The following is a 22,238-nucleotide window of genomic DNA, read 5'->3' on the forward strand; positions in this document are numbered from 1 at the left end:
CTGTGAATCATTGCAATATCGGTCAAAATAATCACAAATTTTCCAAAACTCTTTTCTCCCCACATCAAAACGATAACATTTCTCAAGAAGGTGAATTTGGTTAATACTTTTAATAGTTGCTAATATTTAGAGAGAGCTTGTCGGCGCAGCGTAAGAAAGTGTCTGAAGATGATCGTTCATTTATTGTAACAGAGGTGGAAGTCTGAAATGTCACCGTATTGTTATGAAATCATTGCCGGGTCCTGATGTTCATGTTTTCACTCCGAATAAAAAGCTTGAGAGTTTGAGGCTTCTCTCATAGAGAATAAAATGATGAATCATATGAGAAAACAGAATTGTTGGGAATAGATTCATAATAACTGGTCATGAATGTCAGGACGAGTTGCAGCCTTCCTCCGGACGTGTTGCTCACTGGATATAAAAAGTCAGCCAATCGTGTATAATAAAAAGACTTCGAAGTTCATTTCTTATGATTAACGTGCCACTAAAATGACTAAACTTGGAAATGACTGCTATGATGTCAACATATTCCTATTGCTACCGGATTGGTGGTGAGTGTGGATGCTGGCCGGAGACGGATGCGGGCTGGAGCCTCCTCTACCTGCTCTCCTCCAACATGGACCAGTGTTTGGCTGTGACGTCAGCCGTCACCGCCCTGCCTGCCTCCCTGCCTGCCTGCAGCATCCTGCCTACAGATGATGATGATGGAGACAGCACAAGAGGCCTTGTCATGAATCTCGTCAACAGAGGGGGTTACGTTGTCTGAAGACTGGAGCAACTATTGTAAAAACTTCCGCATGGAGAGAGCTAAAACCGCGCCGTGTCCATCTGGCTCCAGGGGAGATGCTCGTCGGTAGCGGCGAGTGCTCCTCTCCGCTCGGGGGGTTCCTCAGTTTGGCAGAGCTCCTGCGAGCACCTTGGAGGCGATTTAGGGAAAGCATCGCTGGGTAAATCTCACCAAACCGACAGTTTCCACCACCACTAAAGGTAAAGGAATGTCTTTAAAAGGGTGGAGCCGCGCGTTCTTGAATAAATGATGAGGAATGTCCGTCGTCATCATCCTGAGCCTAATTGTTGATGTGATGTTTATGTCTGAGAGACATCGTGTCCACGGATCGAGTCCAGCTTCTGGCCCCTGACTCCAGCCGTGGTTCAGGTGATGGTATGCCTCCGGAGCCTCTGCTAGAGATGACCAGACCAGACATCCAGGCTAAGCGCCCCGGTAGCGGCTCTCCGTGGAGGCTGTTTATGCAATCCGCCGCAGTGTTGCCAGGGGGCCGGCTGTCGTTTGATGTTCCTCTGCTGTCTCGGTGCGATTCCCTCCCCAAAAGCGCCAGGCCTGAGTGTTTGTGTGAGATATGCCTGGGCCTTGTGTGAAACACCTTGGAGTGAAGGAGCTGTCACTGCGTGTATAGGGATGCTCTGAGAAGGAGCCCCGGATTTAAGGCGTGGAAAGCGGAGGAACTGAGCTATCATCATGTCGAAAGTTGTCAGTAACAAGGAGAAGAAATCCTTCAGCAAGAAGCTGTTCCGGAGGAGCTCGGTCCGCTCCGTGGGCAGCTTCATGAACAGAGTACTCCGGACGCTTTCCACTCTCTCTCATTTCAGCACCGACGAGCAGGCCGCCGAGGACGAGAAAGACGACGCCACTCTCATCCCGACCACCACCGGAGGCTCGGTCCCATCCGACGACAGCGACTGTGGGGGGTTCCCTTTCGGGGACAAGGTGCCGGGTGTCGCCGGCCTCAAGAACCACGGTAACACCTGCTTCATGAACGCTATCTTGCAGTGCCTGAGCAACACGGAGCTCTTCGCTGAGTACCTGGCCCTGGAGCAGTTCCGAGGAACGGAGACGAGCAGCGGCAGCGACAAGGCCAAGTCGAACGGGGTGCTGGTACAGAAGAAGGCGAGCCAGCAGCAGCAGGAGGCCGGGGAGGTGACGGAGCAGCTGTCCGGCCTGGTTCGGGCGCTCTGGACCTTTGAGTACACACCTCAACACAGCCGGGACTTCAAGGTATGCTGGTCTCCATTCATGAGCACTCACATCATTTAAATACACACATAATCTAATAGAACACAACTCAACACACACGCCTTCCTAACGTTTTAGAATAAAGGGGGATTTTAGCCAGTTTATGACCTCAAAACAATGGAACAGTAATCTTAAAAGGATCAGTGTCTAACAGGAAGTTAGAAATTACACACAGGGGTTCATTTATCACCAAATGTCTATCAGAGTAACAGCAGTGATTGTTTACCAGCCTTGTTTGTTTGTCAACAGCTTCACCTTAAGTCCCTCCCCTTGACGTGGCTTCACATTTTCCATATGAAAAAAACAACAACAGTGTGTGACTGTCAACAAAGATTCATGTGCACCAGAGTCAGCTTCCAGTACAGTGACCTCATATTATATTTGCACTATATTTTGAGCTACCTTCTGAAAAAAAATACTATATATAGTAGAAGAAATGCTAATAAAACCGTACGTTTTAGTGTTAGGAGACTAAAACGTCCTTCTTGAGCATTTTCTCTGCTGATCATCTGCTTTTTCAACATTTCACCCTGTAGACTCGCGTCTCAGCGCTGAGAATTTGGCCCGTCACAGTCACAAAGATAACTTTTCGTTTTAATGTCTCGCTCCGGTGATGATGAGCTATTCTTATCTTTCAAAAGTTGAAAATACATAATAGAGAATGAGCTGAAGATGAAGAGGATGTTGCTTATCCTTGAAAGCGTTGCTATTTTGGGCTTTTCTTTCTTTCTTTTTTTTAAAAATTTCTTCTCCTCTCTTTCTTTCTTAACCACACCAGAGTCTGTCTGATTGGATTTAGATAATTCTCCTTGGAGAGGCTTTGCGTATGTTCAGCTGACATAAACTACAGTCACAAACCAACAGACACTTTTCTAGAAAAGGTTTTACCGTTCATTTAGTAAATAAATGAGGAATTCTGTAGGGGGGGACTCACAGGTGGGGATGAGAGCAGATTGGTTTGCTGATATTTTACTACTGATTTAATTATGATATTACACTTTACGCGTATGACATAGATGAAAAAAAATGCTTTACAGCAAACAGGGAAAAACCCTGCAATCACACGAGAAGAAAAATATTCATTCATTTAAAAAAATAACGACAATACAAAATCATTAAAATGACATAGTGTATTTAAAAAAGTGCGGCTTGTTATCCAATAGGCGTTATCTACCGCTGGTGTGGGTTGAGTCTGATTAAAAACAAGTGCGCTCCTCACACTGATCAGGACTTATAAACTTTGGGAATTTGAGAAAGTCCCATTTTGTCTTGATTTCAAAAACATTTGGAAAAGCCCATACGGGATGTACTGTATGCATTTTTTTTTATAGCAAAACTGGGTTGCAAATAAATTAAAAATTTGACCAATTTCTGCCGACTGCTGACGATGTGCCCGTATTATTATTATTATTATGATGATGATCATCATCATCCCTGACGACGTGGTCGGAAACAATCACTTAATCATTCCTTAGTTATTCAGAGAGAATAAATGTAACTTGTTTTTACAAGGGTAGATGTTGAGCATCACCCAGCTGATGATCTAGAACCCCTCTCAAAAGCATTGAACGACTGATCGAGCAGCTGGTGGGCGTTACAGCTCGGCGTCTTCGTCCTCGACCACAATCGGAGCCTTATCCGAGAGCACTTAACCATCCGCCATCACTGCCATCGTCATCGTCATCGTCATCGTCATCATGGTGAGGACATCCGTAATAATAATAGTAATAATGATGATGATCCACTGTGCTGCTCGGAAGCCATTTTCTCTCCGGAGCACAAAGTTGATCACCGTTTCTTGTAAAACAAACAAAAAAACAAACACAACTCAATCTGAAAACGCGATCGATGCAACACTCAGTCCGACAAGCCTCTCGTGACATTTAATAGTTTAAATATCCCAAACGAATCATGTGATCACATAAAACCTTCTTATTTCGTTGTCAGGCGGTTTTTGAAGTTAGAAATGGTTTAGTGTTGCAGGTGCTCCCATTCATAGGATAAAGATAAATAGTAGAATAGAAATGTAAAAATAGAAATATGTGAAAACTGTATAGAGTCAACGACAACTACAACAAATGTAACAGGTGTAAGTACAAATATACATATACAGCAGTGTCTTTATGTTGAGATGGAAGTCATTTGACAAAATTAAAGCCTTTTATTGATTTATTTAACATCTGCAAACCTTCGCCTCTCAAAATACCAAGAAAATGTTTTGAACTTATCAGGTTGAAAGACTTTTATGCATTTTCTTTTTAAATGTATTGCGTTGTATCTAATCAAACAATGTATGTTTCTGCTGGTGAATTTATGAGCGCCATCAAATCTTTCTGTCACATTTATCACCGTGTAACTACTCACAATACAAGGAGCTTGTCCCGGTTTATAAGTTCAAACACAAGACATCATCTGGACCTTGAGTGGAACACACTGTACTATGATTCACGCACACGCACGCGCGCGTGCGCACGCACACACACACACACACACACACACACATACACGCCTTCGCGCTTTCAACAAGTCTAGACGGTTCATAAAATGTATCATAAAGATTCAGTCCCCATTGTAAATCATCCGGTAGTGATTCCTTCAAATGGTCAAAGTAACCTTAAAGAAAACTTTATTGTCCATGGAGGCTCGCTCTGTTTCAAAATGCTGCCATCAGAATGAGAAGGGACATCCCCCTCCCCCCTTATGTCTTTGACCTTGTGTGATATCTGATAGCCAGTGAGTAGCGGTGTACACACACACACACACACACACACACACACACACACACACACACACACACACACACACACACACACACACACACACACACACACACACTCTTGTCATCTCCCAGCGACTAATTATCAGTGGTGATTTTCAGCCCATCACCCTTCACCTCTGCTGACCTTTGGGATTGGCTGATCATCATTTTGGTTAAAGGTACTGAATATTTGATGAAGTGTTGAAAGAAAGAAAATGTGTGTATCCTACTGCAGAATGTGGTGTCGAAGAGCGCACTTCAGTTCAGGGGTAACTCCCAGCACGATGCCCAGGAATTCCTCCTCTGGTTGCTGGACAGAGTTCACGAAGACCTCAATAACATCATCCACCCTGAGCTGAGACCCCCCCGGAAGGTAAAACAGCTCAATACTGACAGCGTGTTCATACGCTACCATCACTGTTAGCATTATCTTAGCAATAGCATCCTCCGCTTTTTGTTTTATTTCCAGCCACCAGTTGAAGAGGAAAGTGTACCTGAAGGATCTCCACTACCAGCACCTGGATCTTTTGTGCAGGAGCTGTTTCAGGCACAATACAGGTGAAGCTTGCGTGGGCTCTTACTGTCTCCTGCCGTATCAAACCTGTTTGTACTGAATCGAGTTTATATTCATACATAATATTTGATCATATTAGTGATCATTTTTCAGCACCTCTACTAGCTACTAGCGTGTTCTAGCAATACAAAAACTGAAAGTAACAACTAAATTACAGAGTTGGGGTTTTATGGGAGGTTACTGGCTGTTAGCAATAACCTACATATGTTCCATGACTATGTTTGCCTTTCAGGTGCCAGTTCTAATATCGGATATGGAACTGATCTGATATCAGAGTATTGAAAATATACATATGTACGATATATTCTCCATGGATGTCTTGAAACATGAATAAATACATGTAGATAATGAAGGCACTGAACTCCAAACTACAGTTTTGATACTGGACAACATGGTATTGGTGGGATTTCACCATGTCAAATATTACTACATGCTAACATTTTGCTAGCTCTGTACGACTCATGCTACATACGCAAAATACGTTTTTCTTCACCGTTCCAAAATAACGTAGTTGCCAGTGGAAGCATAGCGGAACTTCTTATTTTTTAGAGCGATGAAGAAGAGTTCATTTCCTGTGTGTCGTATTGGTTTGAGATAGCGGAGCTAACTGGGGGCTAGCTAGCTGGGTCTGTTTTCGGGCTTGGTGCATTGACGTGCAGGATCTAGTGTATTTTTGACACTTGTTTCAACAACTCTTTGTCACATATACTGTATACAGGTTAAGCTGTACCTGTTTCATGTCTTTGTGCTAGATCAAGCAACTCAACACATACATACTGTGCCGAAAAGGGTCATGATTCTCTCAGATTAGTGAGAAATTAAAAAAAAAAAGTCTCCGAAAGTGTCTCAGGTAGATTATGAGGGTCTCCCACTTCACATATCTCCACGAATTCATGTCTTTTGTCATTCTACTTATATTTGAATTGATTTGTGTGTGAGCAGTTGAGCTTTTTCACCACTGTACTAACAGTTCATTTGAAATGCATATCTATCTGCATTATATTGTTCTCATAATGTCTCTGCGCAGGTCCTCCCTGACTTGCCCTCACTGCCAGAAACAGAGCAACACCTTTGATCCTTTCCTCTGCATCTCACTGCCAATCCCGGTACCTCACACACGGTAAGCTGTCTGAGTCTAGTACATGAGCTGCACAGTATCTGTCAGATTTAAACAAAAACAACAAAAAAATAACCCTTCTATCCAAATATGCAGGTTAGACAAGATCCGGCCTTATTTTGTTGTTGAATCCGGCCTTAAAAAAAGATTATCAAACTGTTCAAAAACAAAGTGAAAGATCAGATAGGAGATCGCTAAAATTAGACAATGCTGTCTGTCTCTCCCTCTCTCTCTCTCTATCTCTCTATCTTTTACACAGGCCCCTGTATGTGACAGTGGTGTACCAGGGAAAGTGTTCCCACTGCATGAGAGTCGGCGTGGCGGTTCCTCTCTCCGGCACCGTGTCCAGGCTGAGACAAGCTGTAGCTCAAGAGACCAAAATCCCGTCTCAACAGGTGCAGCCACGATTCAACTTTTCAAAAATCTGAAACCTCTCTGATATTTAAACCTGGTTCAAGAGGAGTCACTCAGCTCAAACCTGTTTCTGTCGTCTGCTCAGATCGTCCTCACTGAGATGTACTATGACGGTTTTCATCGCTCCTTCTGTGACGACGATGACGACCTTGAGATCATCCAGGAGAGTGACTCCATCTTTGCCTTTGAGACACCAGAGCTATTTAGGCCAGAGCAGATCCGCTCAAAGCGAGGCGGTACAATATCCTGTTTATTCCCCAGAAATTAGTTTAGGTCTTTGTCTTCTCACACTAGTAGAGGTTAGATTACAAATGGATTAATACATTAGAGAAAAGCTCTATTAGGTTGTGAAAAGTATGGTTTTCACTTTATCATTTCCTGTCATCGCAGGGAGCCCACATGCTAATCTGAACCAGAACAACTTGAAATATGGCACAGATAACAACAGAATATCCACACAAATCCAGGAGCCTACAACACCACCTCAAAGCCCTAATAAGAACACCGGGCAGGCTGAGAAGATCGTGCTGCTGGTGTGTAACAGAGCCTGCGCTGGACAGCAGGGACGCAGGTACTGCAACACCGTGTAAAAATGGTTCAACAGACCATGTTTGCTAAAAATTGGCTTCTTAGTTTTCGTATAATCTTACGGACAGAAATACATTAAAACTATGTCCGTTTGTATCTCCCTTACAGGTTTGGCAATCCATTCATCCTGTATTTGGAACGTACCGTGACATGGGATGTTCTTCAGAAAGAAATTCTAGAGAAAATGCGTCATCTTTTGCGCCCTGGAGTCATCGTACAGGTATATAACTAAACACACACACACGCGCGCGCACACACACACACACACACACACACACACACACACACACACACACACACACACACACACACACACACACACACTCTAGAACACACACTCTTTGAGGTGAATGTTTGAATCTTGTGTATCTGTTGCTCTGTAGGTTGGACCCTTCACTTTACGTGTAGTTGGAGTCGTCGGAATCACGTACCTCTTACCTCAGGAGGAGCAGCCGCTCTGCCATCCCTCTGTGGAGAGGTAGTGTTACTTATAGCCACCAGGGGGCAGTGTTATCTCACTAACCTAGCAACATAAGACCTGCTGAATTTGGGTTCCTTGACATTGATTGATGAGCCACAGAATATCTCTGGAAATATAAAGCTGGGCTTTGTGTGCGTGCGTGCGTGCGTGTGTGCGTGCGTGTGTGTGTGTGTGTGTGTGTGTTAATAGATTTTCCTTTTAGAAGTGTTATAATTGTTGCATGGATTTATGAAAATGAGGAGAATGAAGAACGGGCTACACTTCTGCCGCCTGAAAAATTTATCAAAGCGTTCCTTCACACACTGAGTTGAAGTTTGTAATAGTTTATATGATAATTTTTAATTTGCCAGAACTTGTTTATTACTTTGCTTTATTGTGACATCAGTCTACAATCTAAAATGTAGTTTCAAAACTCTAATCATATTCATCGAAATTTTCGAAAAATCTAATTTTCTTTACCTCCCTTGGCTGAGGAATACAAATCTATTTATTGTTGTAACTCACAGTGGCAAAGATGTACTCTAATGTAACTGAAATCATGTAAGATATCCAATAATAATGTGATTATATGTTCTTTCTTCTTTTTAACAGAGCTTTTAAATCTTGTGGTCCTGGAGGCCCACCTCATGTCAAAATTGTGGTTGAATGGGATAAAGAGACAAAAGACTAGTGAGTAAGATCCAGCATGGACTGGTTTTGTTCTTTTCTGGGCGGATATGTCATGTAATATTTGTATTTTTAATGCGTTCTTATACTTGATTTGATTTTTCGCCTGCAGTCTGTTCAAAAGAACCGAGGATGAATACATCCCAGATGCTGAAAGCGTGCGTCAAGTAAAGGAGCAGCACCTGCAGCCTCAGACGTGTTCTCTCGCCCAGTGCTTTCAACTCTACACCAAAGAGGAACAGGTGGGCTGAAACATGGATTCATCCAGAGAAGTTTCTTTACTGTCTAAAAGCATTTACTCACAGCTTCAAGTCATCTTATAGACTTTTAATATGCTGGTCTGAGTGAAAGTAGGAGGGAAGTCAGACTCTTGGGGGGAGGGGCCACAGGAGGAAGGCCAGCGAGAATTATGTGAGGACAGTATAACGGAGCTTACCTGCATGTTCATTTCTCTGTGCGGTACTCCAGGTTCCACTGGTGCTCACACACCCTGCAGATCGAACCATCAACCCAGACATTAGTGGATGACAGAACCATGTTACCAGCCCATATCATAGCATAACGCTGTATATGCTGTACATGCTGTACATGCTGTACATGCTATAAAACATCGAGAAGCGGCGAAGAAATCATGTCAGCTCTTTTACAACTTCTTCCAAATCTTTTCCAGCTGGCTCCCGATGATGCCTGGCGATGTCCGCACTGTAAGCAGCTCCAGCAGGGCAGCATCAAACTCAGTTTGTGGACCTTACCAGATATCCTCATACTTCACCTGAAACGCTTCAGACAGGTATTGATGGAGACAAGTCTTGAGTAATGGACTCCGATTTCCAAAATCCACACGACTATTTTGGAACCACTTGCTGAGAAAAATATGTTTTATCCCACAGGATGGTGATCGGCGAATGAAAATGCAGAACATGGTGAAGTTCCCGTTGATCGGTATGGATATGGCACCGCATATGGTGAAGAGGAGCCAAAGCAGCTGGAGTCTACCGTCCCACTGGTCACCATGGAGACGCCCTTACGGGATGGGTCGTGATCCCGAGGACTACCTGTATGACCTGTATGCGGTGTGTAACCATCACGGGACAATGCAGGGAGGACATTACACAGGTAACAAAGCAGCAATCCCAGATATGGGATGCATCAAAGTTTTCCAGGATATTTATGTTTGCTGTCCGTCTCACAGCTCAGTGTAAGAACTCCATTGATGGACAGTGGTACTGCTTTGATGACAGCGATGTTCACCCCATATCTGAAGATGAGGTCTGCAAGCAGACTGCGTATATCTTGTTTTATCAGAGACGCGCTACAATTCCATCATGGTCTGCCAACAGCTCTGTGGGAGGTAATTATTTACTACGACACTTTTTAGTTGGTACATGGTTAAGTTTCTCAACCACTCGCTGGTCTTCAGGGTCCACAAGTTCTTCCTTGTGTGAGCACTGGATTAGCCGACTGATGGGGAGCCGTCCACCCAGTCAAGCCTCCTCTGGTTCCTCCAGGCGCACCTCACTGGCCTCCCTGTCTGAGTCGGCTGAATTTGCTGGTGAACGGAGTGAGGACGATGGTAAAGCAATTAAAAATTGATTTCAGCATGAGAAGAGTGAATATTTTCTCGGTTAAATGAACATCGATGTGTGTGTTTTTATAATGCAGGCTTATCGAGCCGACCAGCTGTGAGAGGAATGCAAAGACAAACATTCTCCTCAAGATCTTCCATTGCAAGTCCATTGGTGCTCAGTGAGAATGGCACAAAACCCTCCTGGCCTCATTCCGCTAAGCTCCAACTCCGTTCCAACTCTCCCTCTCGCTTCTCCCTGGAATCCCACTCCTCTTCCCCGACATTGGAGATGATTGGAGAGGTGGTTGATAACAAGCTGTCAGCGTCCTACTTCAGCGGGTCACCTAAGCCAGAAAGGGTTTCAGGATGCAAGTCATCCCTGGCAGCCTTGGATAATAATCCAGGTAGTAAGAGGCTGATAGAACAGGTTCACTCTAAAGCTGTGGCTCAGGCTGAGCAGAGGAGCGTCATCCAGGCTGGGAGTAATAGCAATGTAGTCACTGGTGCTGAACAACTCAGCCCTCGACACGGGGCGACTGCAAAGGAGCCGAAACAAAGAAATGGATCTGCAGATAGTGCTGGGGTCAAAAGGAGCTCAGCAAAGACTGGGTTGGAGGGTGAACGGAGTCCCAAGAAACGTCCTGCCACATCCTCTACATCGTCCAGCTCTATGTCTCCCGCATCCCCAGCTGTTGATAAGTCGCCATCTCGAACTCAGACCAAGAGTGCGGCATCAGCATCAAACCCCAAAGACAAAACCGATGGAGCGCCCACAACGAGTAAGACAGCCTCCTCAAGAACAGCAACACCCTCTAAAAAAGGTTCATCCCAGACACAGGAGGTTTTACATCCTGGCTCTGCCCAACAGAAGAAGAGTGTCTCTCCAGGATCACAAAGTTCCCACCCTCAAAGGAGGACATCGCCCAGAGGGGGGGCCGATAAAAGCTCTGCCTCAGGAAGGACTAGAGTAGCAGACAGGAGCACTAGCCGAGATTCCTCACGGACCAATGTGACCTCAGAGAAGAAGGTTAACCACGGAGGTCCTCCATCCCGGTCGAGTGCTGGTGTTAGAGCAGAGGGTAGGCCCAGTCGTACCGGGGAGTCCAAGGCAGCTGGTCGAAGCTCAAGCAGTAGCTCATCCATGACTAGTCTGCGATCCTCGAGTGTGGGTGTGTCGTCTTCAGGCGCGGCCCCACCATCAAGGGCACCTCGGACGAACAGTAAGACAGAGGACAAAGGTTTGTCCTTTTTCAAAACTGCTCTGAGGCCCAAAGAGACCCGAAAGTCAACTGATGGTGGGAAAGCAGGGGGGGTTGATGCGAAAGGTAGTCCAGAGGACAGCAGCGATACAGCAAGAGATGGGATCCCACATGGAATGAACAAGAAAGCCCAGAACTCTGCCTCAGAAGCCCAGACTAATGCCGCCACAGCCAAAGACAAGGAATCCTCGAAGGTTTCTGTCGCAGCCAAGCATTCCCTGCTGCCCTCGACGAAATCCAAGCTCTCTGGAGCAGAAACCACCACCCAGTCATCTTCTACAAAAGAACCTTCAAAGAAAGAGTCTGCCAAAAAGACAATGCAGTCAAGGAAAATCCCCATCAGCTCCACACAAACTAGCCAGAGGGCCAAGTAACGTTCCGATGAGGGCCCGACCTCTCTCTAGTGCAGCTCGAAGGTGTTTTTGAACTGAACCAACAAACATCTGTAAAACACCTGTAGCTTTTCAGTAGTTACTGAAATACCAGCTGCCATACTGGACACCTCCTGTCCACATTGTTAAATAGTTATTTAGGAATGGATTTTAACAAAGCACTTTGTATGGATTGCATTGATTTTGAGGAATATTCTACTGTATTGTAAATAAGCATGGGCTGCACATGTATTGAAATTATTGCCTTGTTCTGTCTGTAGCATAGTTGGGAGAAATATATCTCAGAAGGAGGCCAAAATTAAAGTGACTTAGCACACGACGGAAAAGCAGATAGCGGAAAGACACATGACGTCAAACATGGACTCCTCAGTCACCAAAGGAAGTTTACTGGCAATTTTTTTAACCTGTTGATGCAGTGAAATTATTTCCAAAAATCTTTATGTACAGCTCTCCTCCATCCTCGAGAGCCATATGTCAACAACATCAGTGCCTCAGATAATCATAGTATTTAATCTAAATTGTATAACTGCAGGTGTTGGTAAATTTATAATTCAATTTTAATATTTATTACGCACTGAAAATGTAATTTCAAGTAAAACACGATTACACCTATGTAACCTGAACTGCTGTTTACATATACTCCTCAATGTAGTAGTTGTGCAACAGCCTTTTAAAAAAAAAAAAAAAAAGTCTTTTTATGTGCAGCCAAAATCAGACAAGAGGCAGAGGTGTGCAGGAATGAAGCATGTGTCATTGGTGTTAAATGTCTGAAGAGCGGCTCTTCACTGTTTGTGTTTATCTAAAAATATAATGATAATAATAACGATAATACCCCCCCCCCGACAATCTCCCGCCAGTCACCACTTCTGCCCTCCAGCTGCTGATAACGTGGTGCCCTTGTCCTCCTGGGGATCAGCCTCTACAGACTGCCAGACATCTCCAAACATTCCTCTCAGATGAACACAGGGTTAATGTACAAAAAAAACCAAAAACAATAAAAAAACAACAACAACAACGACAAAAAAAAAAAGAACCACGCCACACAGACAAACGCGCTCGACGAAAACGCCAAACATGTACATCTAACATCACGCCGCACTTGAGTCCGCCCATCCTCTGTCCTCACGTGTGACATCACAGCTTCTGCACATCTTTAGCTTGCTTTTACACAGTAGATCAACACTGAATGCACTGACATCGATCGCCATTCATAAAATTGTATGACCGTTGTTGCATGATAAATTGCTTATGCATGCACTTAACTATGCAAGCAAATTCTTGCTGATGCCCACACTGAGTATGTAGGAGTACTACTCTTGGATGTGTATATATTTCTAAGTGTATATTTTTCCAAATGCCAGCATCAGAGAGCATGTCGAGGCATTGTTTATTAAAGCTTTGTTTGCACAATTCTTCAAAAGTAATTTACATTTTGTATGAATCACAACGTACTGCTCATTCGCCTTCTCCAAGTAAATCAGCTCACTTGCAAATTAATGTTTTTTTTGTATCGTGTTCATTTGTCTCACGCTTCTCCACCTTTCATTTTTTTGTTTTCACGTAGGAACGCAAGTACTGCTGCGTTTGAGTTTCACGTACCTGCTCTCGTCATGAAACGTGGAATTTAACGTTCACACCCATCGAGAGTTTAGGGATTATATAGTCCAAAGAGAGAAGGTTTTTACATATATATAAAACCTCATGAATGACTGTTTCAACTGATGGTTTTAGTCTCTCTCCCCCCCCCCATTTGTGCAATATGATCTTCAAAATATGATACTGCGTTGATTGTTGTGTACAGAAGAGGATTAGAACCATGTGACCATTTTATTCAGGAGAAAAGAAACTCTGACTACCCGATGTTTTTCCAAGATTATTATTATGATTACATGTTATTTTCACTGCTCTTTTTTTTAAACGGTTTTCAAAGACACTTTACAACAATAACTATTAAAGAAAATACCAGGAAATACATAGCAATCGGAATTTTTATTTTCCAAATCAAATGTGCACGTGGCTCTGATCGTCTTCTGTTGTTTGGCTGAACATGATGCATGTTTTTTTTTTCCGTTTTTTTTTTCTTTTTAAATACATAACAATGTAACACTCACTTTTAAGACAAAGCTGTGTAGGAGATTGCACTGGAGTCTGGCAGGAGTCTGACAAATACCAACTTTATGACAGCTAATATACAATGTAACAGTAACAATAAGTACAAATATTTCCTGATCACATGGTGCAAAACAACACAACGTGTCTCCTCAGTGCCTGGTGTGGCCAGTGTGTTCATACACACAAGTGACCGAGCTGAGAGGTTGTGGAGTCCACAGTTTGTCTGGAGAAAAACTTCAAAATCAGCACACAATGTTAATAAAAAAAAAAAAAGTGCAATAAAAGTGGCGTATAAATATGTTGAAATTTATTTTAACAAATGCATGAGAATTTTTTTTTTTTCTGCTGTGATATTTTTTGGACATTGACAGTGCTCACTTGTGTTTGAAAATCATGTGTTGTTAGCATTGGTTTCTCAATGCAAACGAATTAAACAACATTTTGGGGACTTTTTTTTTTTTTTTTTTTCCCGGCTTGTTGGTTTGTGTTCCATGAACAGTTTCTCATTCCTTCCTCTTGGTGGAGCTCAACGTTTGCTTGAAAAATCTCAGTAAGAACAGAAATCACTTTTCAAGCAAATGAAACAACACTCAGCATCAATTTGTCCCTGAGAAATGCCCTTCAATTTGAACTTGTGGGATCATTGAGATTTATAGTAGGGTCACATGTGATGCCGTCAGTGAGGGAGATATGTTATTAAACTACAGCACCATCATTTATTTAGAGCTGATTCGATTGTGGTTTTATTAGTTTGGCCCAAGGCAGGGAATATTAAGAGTTAATTCTACCTCTTTGTCTCTCTCCTGGTGTAATTCTGTAAAACAATCATCAGTTTGGGAAATTACATTTTCATCCTCTCTCTTCTCACCTTTGTGCAGCCCGGAAAGTGATGACATTTTTCTTAAAACTGCCTTTGGTTTGATAAGTGCCGCCTCTGTTTACAGGCAACAGAAAGGGTCGGCATTGTCGAGCTTATCGGGGGCGAGCTTCTCTTACAGAAAAAGAAAAACCTGTTCAATTAATTTGCATGTATGAATGTAATTAAAAAAAAACAACAAACTCACAAGCTGCAACCTGGCACAAGACGATTCTGAAAAGGAGCCAAGCCTCTTCTGCTGAAATCAATAATAATTTGCCAATTGTATCGGTTCCAAGAGAACATCATTAGCACAAGCTCAGCTGAGAATTCAGCAACTTTTATCAGGATTTAACACACAAACCATGACATTGCCCCTCTTGACTCTTCAACATAACGGATCAAACATGCTGAATTAGTTTACATGCTTTGCTACATTACTGTCTGTGATGCATTGTAGAGAGGCAATCTAATCTTATTGATCAATCTCTATACCTCCTGAGGCCAAATTCAATCCTTATTGATGTCGCCAAGTCTCCACCGAGACACTTTGTCCCCGGATAGAAGGAGACGATGAGAATGGTCTTCATGATGAACTTGCTTGCGGTTTGGATGGATTGATGCCTTGGCGTTTAAAAAAAAAGAGAAAAAAAAGGACATCTAAGGGGTACACAGAATATCACACAATATCACAAAATATGTCTAAATTATATCACACAATGCTGCAAAAACAAGGGGCGGCGTGGCTCTGAGGTAGAGTGGCCGCCTCTCGCCCAATGTCAGCTGGGATAGCCCCCCCCCCGGACCCTTAACAGGATAAGAGGTATGGAAAATGGATTGAATACTGCAAAAAATGTCATCACACAATATCTGGCAATATCACAAAATGATGTCACATAAATCATAAAATAATATCATGCAACATCACAAATAATGTAACAAAATAATTTCATATGCACTTTGGGTTCATGAATACAGAGGTAGTGTTTTAATGTTGTTATGTCTCTGAGGAGCTTTGTTTTTTGTTTTTCCATCAGTTCAATCCATTCTTTAAGAAAAAAACAACAACCCTCAAAAATGGTCGTTTGGACTCATGTGTGAACCGAAAAGGTCAATTCAGGTCAAAGGTCACTGTTACCCAGAGGGTATTAACCCTTTCAGAATTCTTTGACATCAATGAAGACCCAACATATCAGCAATGTAATAATTGTATTATTAATAATAATCATAAATAAACTAATCATCTATTTTTTGTTTTCAGACCTATTAAATTCGCCTCAGAAATGTTAAAGTAATGCTGAAGCCAGAACCCACCACCGCTGTCGGAGGACTTCGGAAACTCAGCGCTTGCGTATTTATTTAGAGTGACAGGTGAATCAGCCAATCACATTTCGGTATTAGTTCTCGTTCAACTGGCCAATGATATCCATGGATATCAGTCATGTGAGGGTGTCAACGAGAAAAGCGCGAGGCTGAAAAAGTTCTTAACAAACATTGCTACTGTGGGAGCGTCACCGTAACATTTGGGCTAGCTTAATAGCGTAGCCGTTTTCAAGTTGTTTTTTTTTTTTTTTGCCGTTTAGGGATAAAAACAAGTTGAAATGTCAACTCCAGCATTGGAATTAACAGAAAAAAAGGAGACGTAATGATGGGAACACTTTGGGAGCATTAGAGGACTTTATATTGAAGGTAAGCTTTCTGATTTTATTTTGCTCTAAAGTAAAGGGGGCTTGTTTATTTAGCATATTGCTGTGGCACTTAATATTATTGGTTTATACTTGTGGAGTCCCACTGTCCTCAATATTCATTGTGTAGGTTTGGCATTTTTTTTGCATATGATTTTATTACAGAATAACTTGCCGAGTAAAGTTGATTTTAGCATTATCTCTACCCTCTCCATTTGTTGCTCCAGCTGGTTTGTAAAGAGGTTGATGTTCCATGATAGTGTCATGCGTCTATGGTCGTGTAGGTCATCTCCTGTTGTGTACTTGTATGAGTGTGTGTGTTGGGTCTGCTGTGTGTCAGAGATGGGTTGGTTTTGGGGTTTTTTTGGGCTACACACTCGCTGTGAGAACATTCTGACTTTGTGACATTGAAGACCCAGTGCCATGCAACACTGCATAAGAACGAGATCTCTCCGGAACACCTTGATGGAATTTCTTATGAGCTGAAGATTTCGGCTGTGGTAAGGTCAGAGATGGGGATCAGTGTGACTGCACACAAAAAAAAGTGTGTTTTTATATATATATATATATATATATATAGATATAGATATAGATATAGATATATATATACATATATATATGTATATGTGTATGTATATGTATATATATATGTATATGTGTATGTATGTATATGTATATATATGTATGTATGTATATATATGTATGTATATATATGTATATATGTATGTATATATGTATATATGTATGTGTATATATATGTATATATGTATGTATATATGTATATATGTATGTATATATATGTATATATGTATGTATATATATGTATATATGTATATGTATATATATGTATATGTATATATGTTTATATACATATATAAACATATATACACACACACACATACATATATATATATATATATATATATATATATATATAAACATTTTAAGGGGAAAAATTTCACACAAATGTAGAATGGTGCAGGGACGAGCTCTAAAATAAGGGAAAAAGTTCAGCCTCAGGTTCCTTTGTCTCGAAGTCAATGGGTTTTTAACAGGTTCTCAGTTAAATTCCTCAAATAAGGTCTAAAGGTAAACTCTTGTGTTGTATGTTAACTTTTTGTTCTGCAGCATAAAACACATTGGTAAAGACAACAATTTGGAATTTTTGTGTCCTAAAAATAGTGAGCTAAATGATACTACGGTGGTTGTCATGGGAATTGGACACCATCACAAAGACGTGCTTAGTTTAGCTGTTATGGTGATGTCATGTGGTGGTTTATTTTTTTTCTGCGCTAGCTAGCATAATGACAGGAAGAAGGGGGTGTTGAGGAGGTGCAACCCCACCTCCAAGTGCTCCGACTCCTGGCAAAACCTTGGAGCCCCTGCCACCCTAGAAGGCAGGACGGATGGACATTGTTGCAAAATAAAATCTGGCAATGTTATTTTGTGTTCTGCTCACTGTAGCCAACTGTGTTTGATTTGATGGGCTGCTGAGCCATATTGTAGGTTATTATGTTCTGATGGGCCACTGTTCCACTGAGTTATGTTTATGATTGATATTACAACACATGACGATTCACTATTTAATTCATAAAAGATTCCTCTCCTTAAAGTACATGTAAGGAGAGTAAAGTAAGTACATAATTGTAACTGTGTGTATATAAATTCGCTATGCTAGAGTATGCTAGCAGTCTACTAATGTGGGTTCGGCCGTTCATGTGCAGCTAGAAGCGTGTAGCCACAATATGTTCATCTTTGAAAATACTCACCTGTAACAAATTTCCCAAGCAATTTTGACACACCGGTGTTGTGTGTCATCACGCCAATCTGCTATTCACATGCACGAATAGCAGATTGGCGTGATTCAAGATGGCTTTGCCTGTGGAATTCCTCAGATTTAGCCTGAGGCTTCGCTCATAATGATAGAATATTATGATGTATTTGGGAAAAAAAAAATGCACTCGCCACTTGGAGTAGCTGTAAAAAATTCATACTCGCCCATGGCTGTCTTTACCATTACTAACCACAAGCTAACATGCTGACGGGAAATCAAACCCTGCCTAAAATTAGTTTTTGGTCTAACAACTGCATTCAAAATTTGTAAGTGAATATTACCAAGTGAAATAAGGATTAGCCATTCTATGAAATGATGACATCATATTACCCAAAGACAAATTTCAATATGATGTCATAATCTCTAAAAAAACCCCAAAAAACAAACCTTTTCTGGCAATATCGAATGTCACGTTAACCACGTCTTGTGCTTGTCTGCACCACATGGATGTCCTATATCATGACGGAGGGAGTTTATCCCACAACCAAGCGAGTACACCAACCACCATGTAGTCATTCAATTATATATTAAATCGTACGGCAATTCAGACACGACAAATTATTGACAATCTCCAGAGTTTCCTCAAAATTTCTACATCTATAATACTAAGCCAATAAAAAACAACCTCTTTGAATATGCAGTGGTCGTATTGTAGTAAAATGCACCGATATTTATGATAGTTTCTGCTGTCTGATATTTTCCTGTTAAAAAGGCCTCAATGTGGTCCATTCACACCACAGTCTTAAAACCCAAAGGAGTCTGGGACATTTGCGAGCATTCTTAAGCGTTTCATTTCCATAACGTTCCCCCCCCCCCCCTTTGCCTCGCATTGATAGAAAACACAATAAAAGGTGCGAGACAAACAGATAAATGGAGAACTTTCAAAAGCAGCAGATGAATACCTCTTGAGTCAGATATGCTGGTATTTATAGATCATAGAAGATTCAGACGTCCACTAAAACGGGTCCTTAATCTTTTTTTGTTGTGGTTAAAAACAAATACGAATGAATTAATGACCAGATGGTGAGATGGTGCAACTTTTCACGGGACAAAGAGTTTGTTCTTCCTCTTACTAATGAAAAAAAAAGTTTAATTAACAAGCAGTAGTGGAATCTAATAGAACAAATTTACTCATCTGACAACCGGCATCTTTTCTACATAACATATTCAGATGTTTGTATGCACGGAGAACTTGGGAATTATGCGGTCTTGTTGAAAACTAAACTTGTTAACAGTTTCTACAATGATCACCTGTTGATCGTTCAGTTTAAGTATTCAATTAATCAAATTTCTGAATTTTTTTCAGCTAAAATAACTGTCTTTTAAAAGCTGAAATCTTGCTCCTTTTTAATGTCTGTATTAATTCATTTCACTGAAATTAGAAGACGAAATTAATAAAATAATAATTTGTCGGTAATTGTGGGGGCAATTATATCGTCAGGATTTGCAAAAAGCAACAGTTGATCAAATATGTAAAATTATAATCAGATGAATACGTAATAAGAATAATTATTAGCTGCAGCTACACTACATTTAAAAAGGCAGTTTTTATATTCATGCTTGTGTAATACCACAGTCACTGGGGACACTTTGACAACGTTCCCATGGTGGCTTCATGTTAGATATGCTACAGATAGGTTTTGCAGAAAATGTGTCATTTTAGCATTTGTTTGTTTTGCTATTTGAATGTAAAGTGGCGGTTGCAAAATTGGCAGCTTGTGACAGTGCAATGAAACGGAGGGGAAAAAAAAGGGAAAAAAAAAAGCCACCCACGGCTTCACTCTGGATCACATTTATTCTTTATTTTTTTCCTTCCTGTCGGTCACTGTCAGAGAGGGAGAGAGAGAGGGAGAGAGAGAAAAAAAAGAACTCGTCGTCCACAATAATGACCAATTCTCTGTTATTTCCAGCTCATCCTTTTTCACCATGTAGCATCACACCCACAGATAAATGCATTCTTGATGAGAGACCCCCTTTTTTTCTTCTATAAAATCCAAAACAAATTAAATTATTCACTTGTTTCGGGAGCGAGGATGTCAATTATTTCTCTTCTCTGGAGTCCGGCGGTGCAATACTTTAGTTCCCTTTTAATTGGAGATGAAAAATCTAGTAAGCCTTGAGTGCAGTCGGAGAGAGAGCGCTGCTTTTTAGTCGATGCAATATACATGACATGTCATGCGGGACATCCTTGGCTGAATTACATAACCCCCTAGCAGTGAGTGGTGCCTTGAAAAAACACGTTTAACACTCAGGCAGAGTCCTTTTTTTGGGGGGGGGGGACAAGAGGCATCTCCAATAAAGGGGGAGACGCTAAAGCATTTTTATACAATACAGCCCTCATGCAGCAATCAAAGCTTTAATTTTATTTTCCATCTTTTCCGCAAACTGCACTTTGCCTTTTGAAACATCCACAATAGTGAATCCCCAGGCCTCGCCAGTATAGGCGACTCATTGGGATGTACAAGAGAGCGCGAGCGAGGTGCGAGGTGTCAAAGTTGCACATGGAGCCAGCACATGTCTGCCACGCTTCCACTGACACTCATCCTACACCATCAGCTGCATGCGGCGTGATTGACTGAGAGCTTGATTATGCTTCTTCCAGCCAGGTGGTTGGCAAGCAGCGAGGCGCATATCACCAGACTGCTGCATCAGCCAAAGTGTGAGGCCGCATTTTTCTGGCATCAGTGTGTCTGGACGAACATCACAGGAATAATAAAAAGATGCAGGGGTGTCAATCATCACCTAAAATGTGTCTGTTTAGTTGTTGATCCATTTTTCTCCCCTATTTTGTTGGCAGCCGTCTTTTCGTCTTGTAACTTGTATCATTAGAGGTTTTTTTTTTTTTTTTTTTTTTTTTTTTGCCTTTTGAGCAACGCTGAGATGAGGCAAAGCTGCATGGGTAAAAAAACCAAAAAACTAGGTTCTTGTGGGGGGGAGTCTTTGATGTGTGGTTTCATGGAGGCAAATAACACACTTTGATATTTCATAAGCCATCTCTGCTCAAAAAAAAAAGAGGGAAAAAAAGCAGGCAAACAAACATCTGCACACACATGTCAAAGATGAGGTTTGAAAGATTTGCAGCCACTCTGGATGAGGGTATTTGTCTTACACGCACGCTGCTCTCTCTGAACGGCGAGTGAATATCTGTCCCGTTTGATTTTCAGGGGAAGATAAATTAGTGTTTGGATGAACATAAAAGGTAATGTATTCATAAAAGTCACGATGAGCGCAGCTGTCTACAGCATCTGACATCCAATCTGAGACAAGCCACCTGGGGAGGTTGGACCACCCTCCACAGTGTGTGTTTGTGTGTTATGAGTGAGACAGTAAATAAACTGAGTGAGGAAGTAGGTTTAATATGTTTGTGAAGTATGGAACTGTATTTTAGATATTTTTATTGCCTTAATAACTGCTTAAATGCTTTCGACTGATGGTTGATTTATGATTTTGAGTGTGATAAAAGATGACCTGCTGATTAAAATGTCAAATCAGTCAATCAACATCCATAGATATTTAATGAAGTATTGCTTTTAGTACTATGATTCCCAAAATGTTTGTTTTTTTTCATTCCAGTGGTACGCTGAGTTATGTTGGATGTTACGCCAAAAGAAATCTGAAGTATCTTTTCAGAAATAAAGTAGTTTGTGTTTGATTTTCATGTTCTGCAAAGACCCGCTCCTTGTCCTTCCCCTGATTGGCTCTGACCCATCTTACTCCATGTGCCTAAATTCAACAACGAGCCATTAGAGGCAGAGAAGGGCCACAAGAGCATCTTCTGGGATGTGTATCCAGTAGCCTGATGTCTAACCTGCTCAAATACGGATAAATGGTAAAAATGATCTTGGCCTGCACCCGTGGGAGCAGCAGAAACTGTAAGTGAATGCAGTACGTGAGTCCCAATTG

The 22,238-nt window shown here is 41.6% G+C and overlaps 2 protein-coding genes across 3 annotated transcripts in view; both read left to right on the forward strand.

Annotated features, from left to right (window-relative positions):
* Window positions 1-671: 671 nt before the first annotated feature.
* Window positions 672-13,937, forward strand: LOC147239542 (ubiquitin carboxyl-terminal hydrolase 31-like). The gene is made up of 17 exons (XM_086194625.1): window positions 672-987; window positions 1,100-2,014; window positions 5,026-5,163; window positions 5,260-5,348; window positions 6,392-6,484; window positions 6,741-6,876; window positions 6,981-7,131; window positions 7,286-7,466; window positions 7,592-7,703; window positions 7,867-7,961; window positions 8,556-8,633; window positions 8,743-8,872; window positions 9,301-9,420; window positions 9,521-9,746; window positions 9,823-9,981; window positions 10,051-10,203; window positions 10,293-13,937. The coding sequence occupies exons 2-17, from the start codon at window positions 1,478-1,480 to the stop codon at window positions 11,828-11,830; spliced, it is 3,936 nt and encodes a 1,311-aa protein (XP_086050751.1). The 5' UTR covers window positions 672-987; window positions 1,100-1,477; the 3' UTR covers window positions 11,831-13,937.
* A 2,370-nt stretch (window positions 13,938-16,307) lies between these two features.
* lrrc4bb (leucine rich repeat containing 4Bb) overlaps window positions 16,308-22,238 on the forward strand; it is a 36,402-nt gene continuing 30,471 nt past the window's right edge. For both annotated transcript variants that reach the window (XM_086194629.1, XM_086194631.1), the window contains exon 1: window positions 16,308-16,505. The gene's annotated coding sequence lies outside the window, so the exon portion shown is untranslated. The remainder of the gene's footprint in view (window positions 16,506-22,238) is intronic.

Source organism: Aulostomus chinensis, chromosome 23 (assembly GCF_037954235.1).
Source record: "Aulostomus chinensis isolate RoL2024-O1b breed Wild chromosome 23, RoL_Achi_v1.0, whole genome shotgun sequence".
NCBI classification, from domain to species: domain Eukaryota; kingdom Metazoa; phylum Chordata; class Actinopteri; order Syngnathiformes; family Aulostomidae; genus Aulostomus; species Aulostomus chinensis.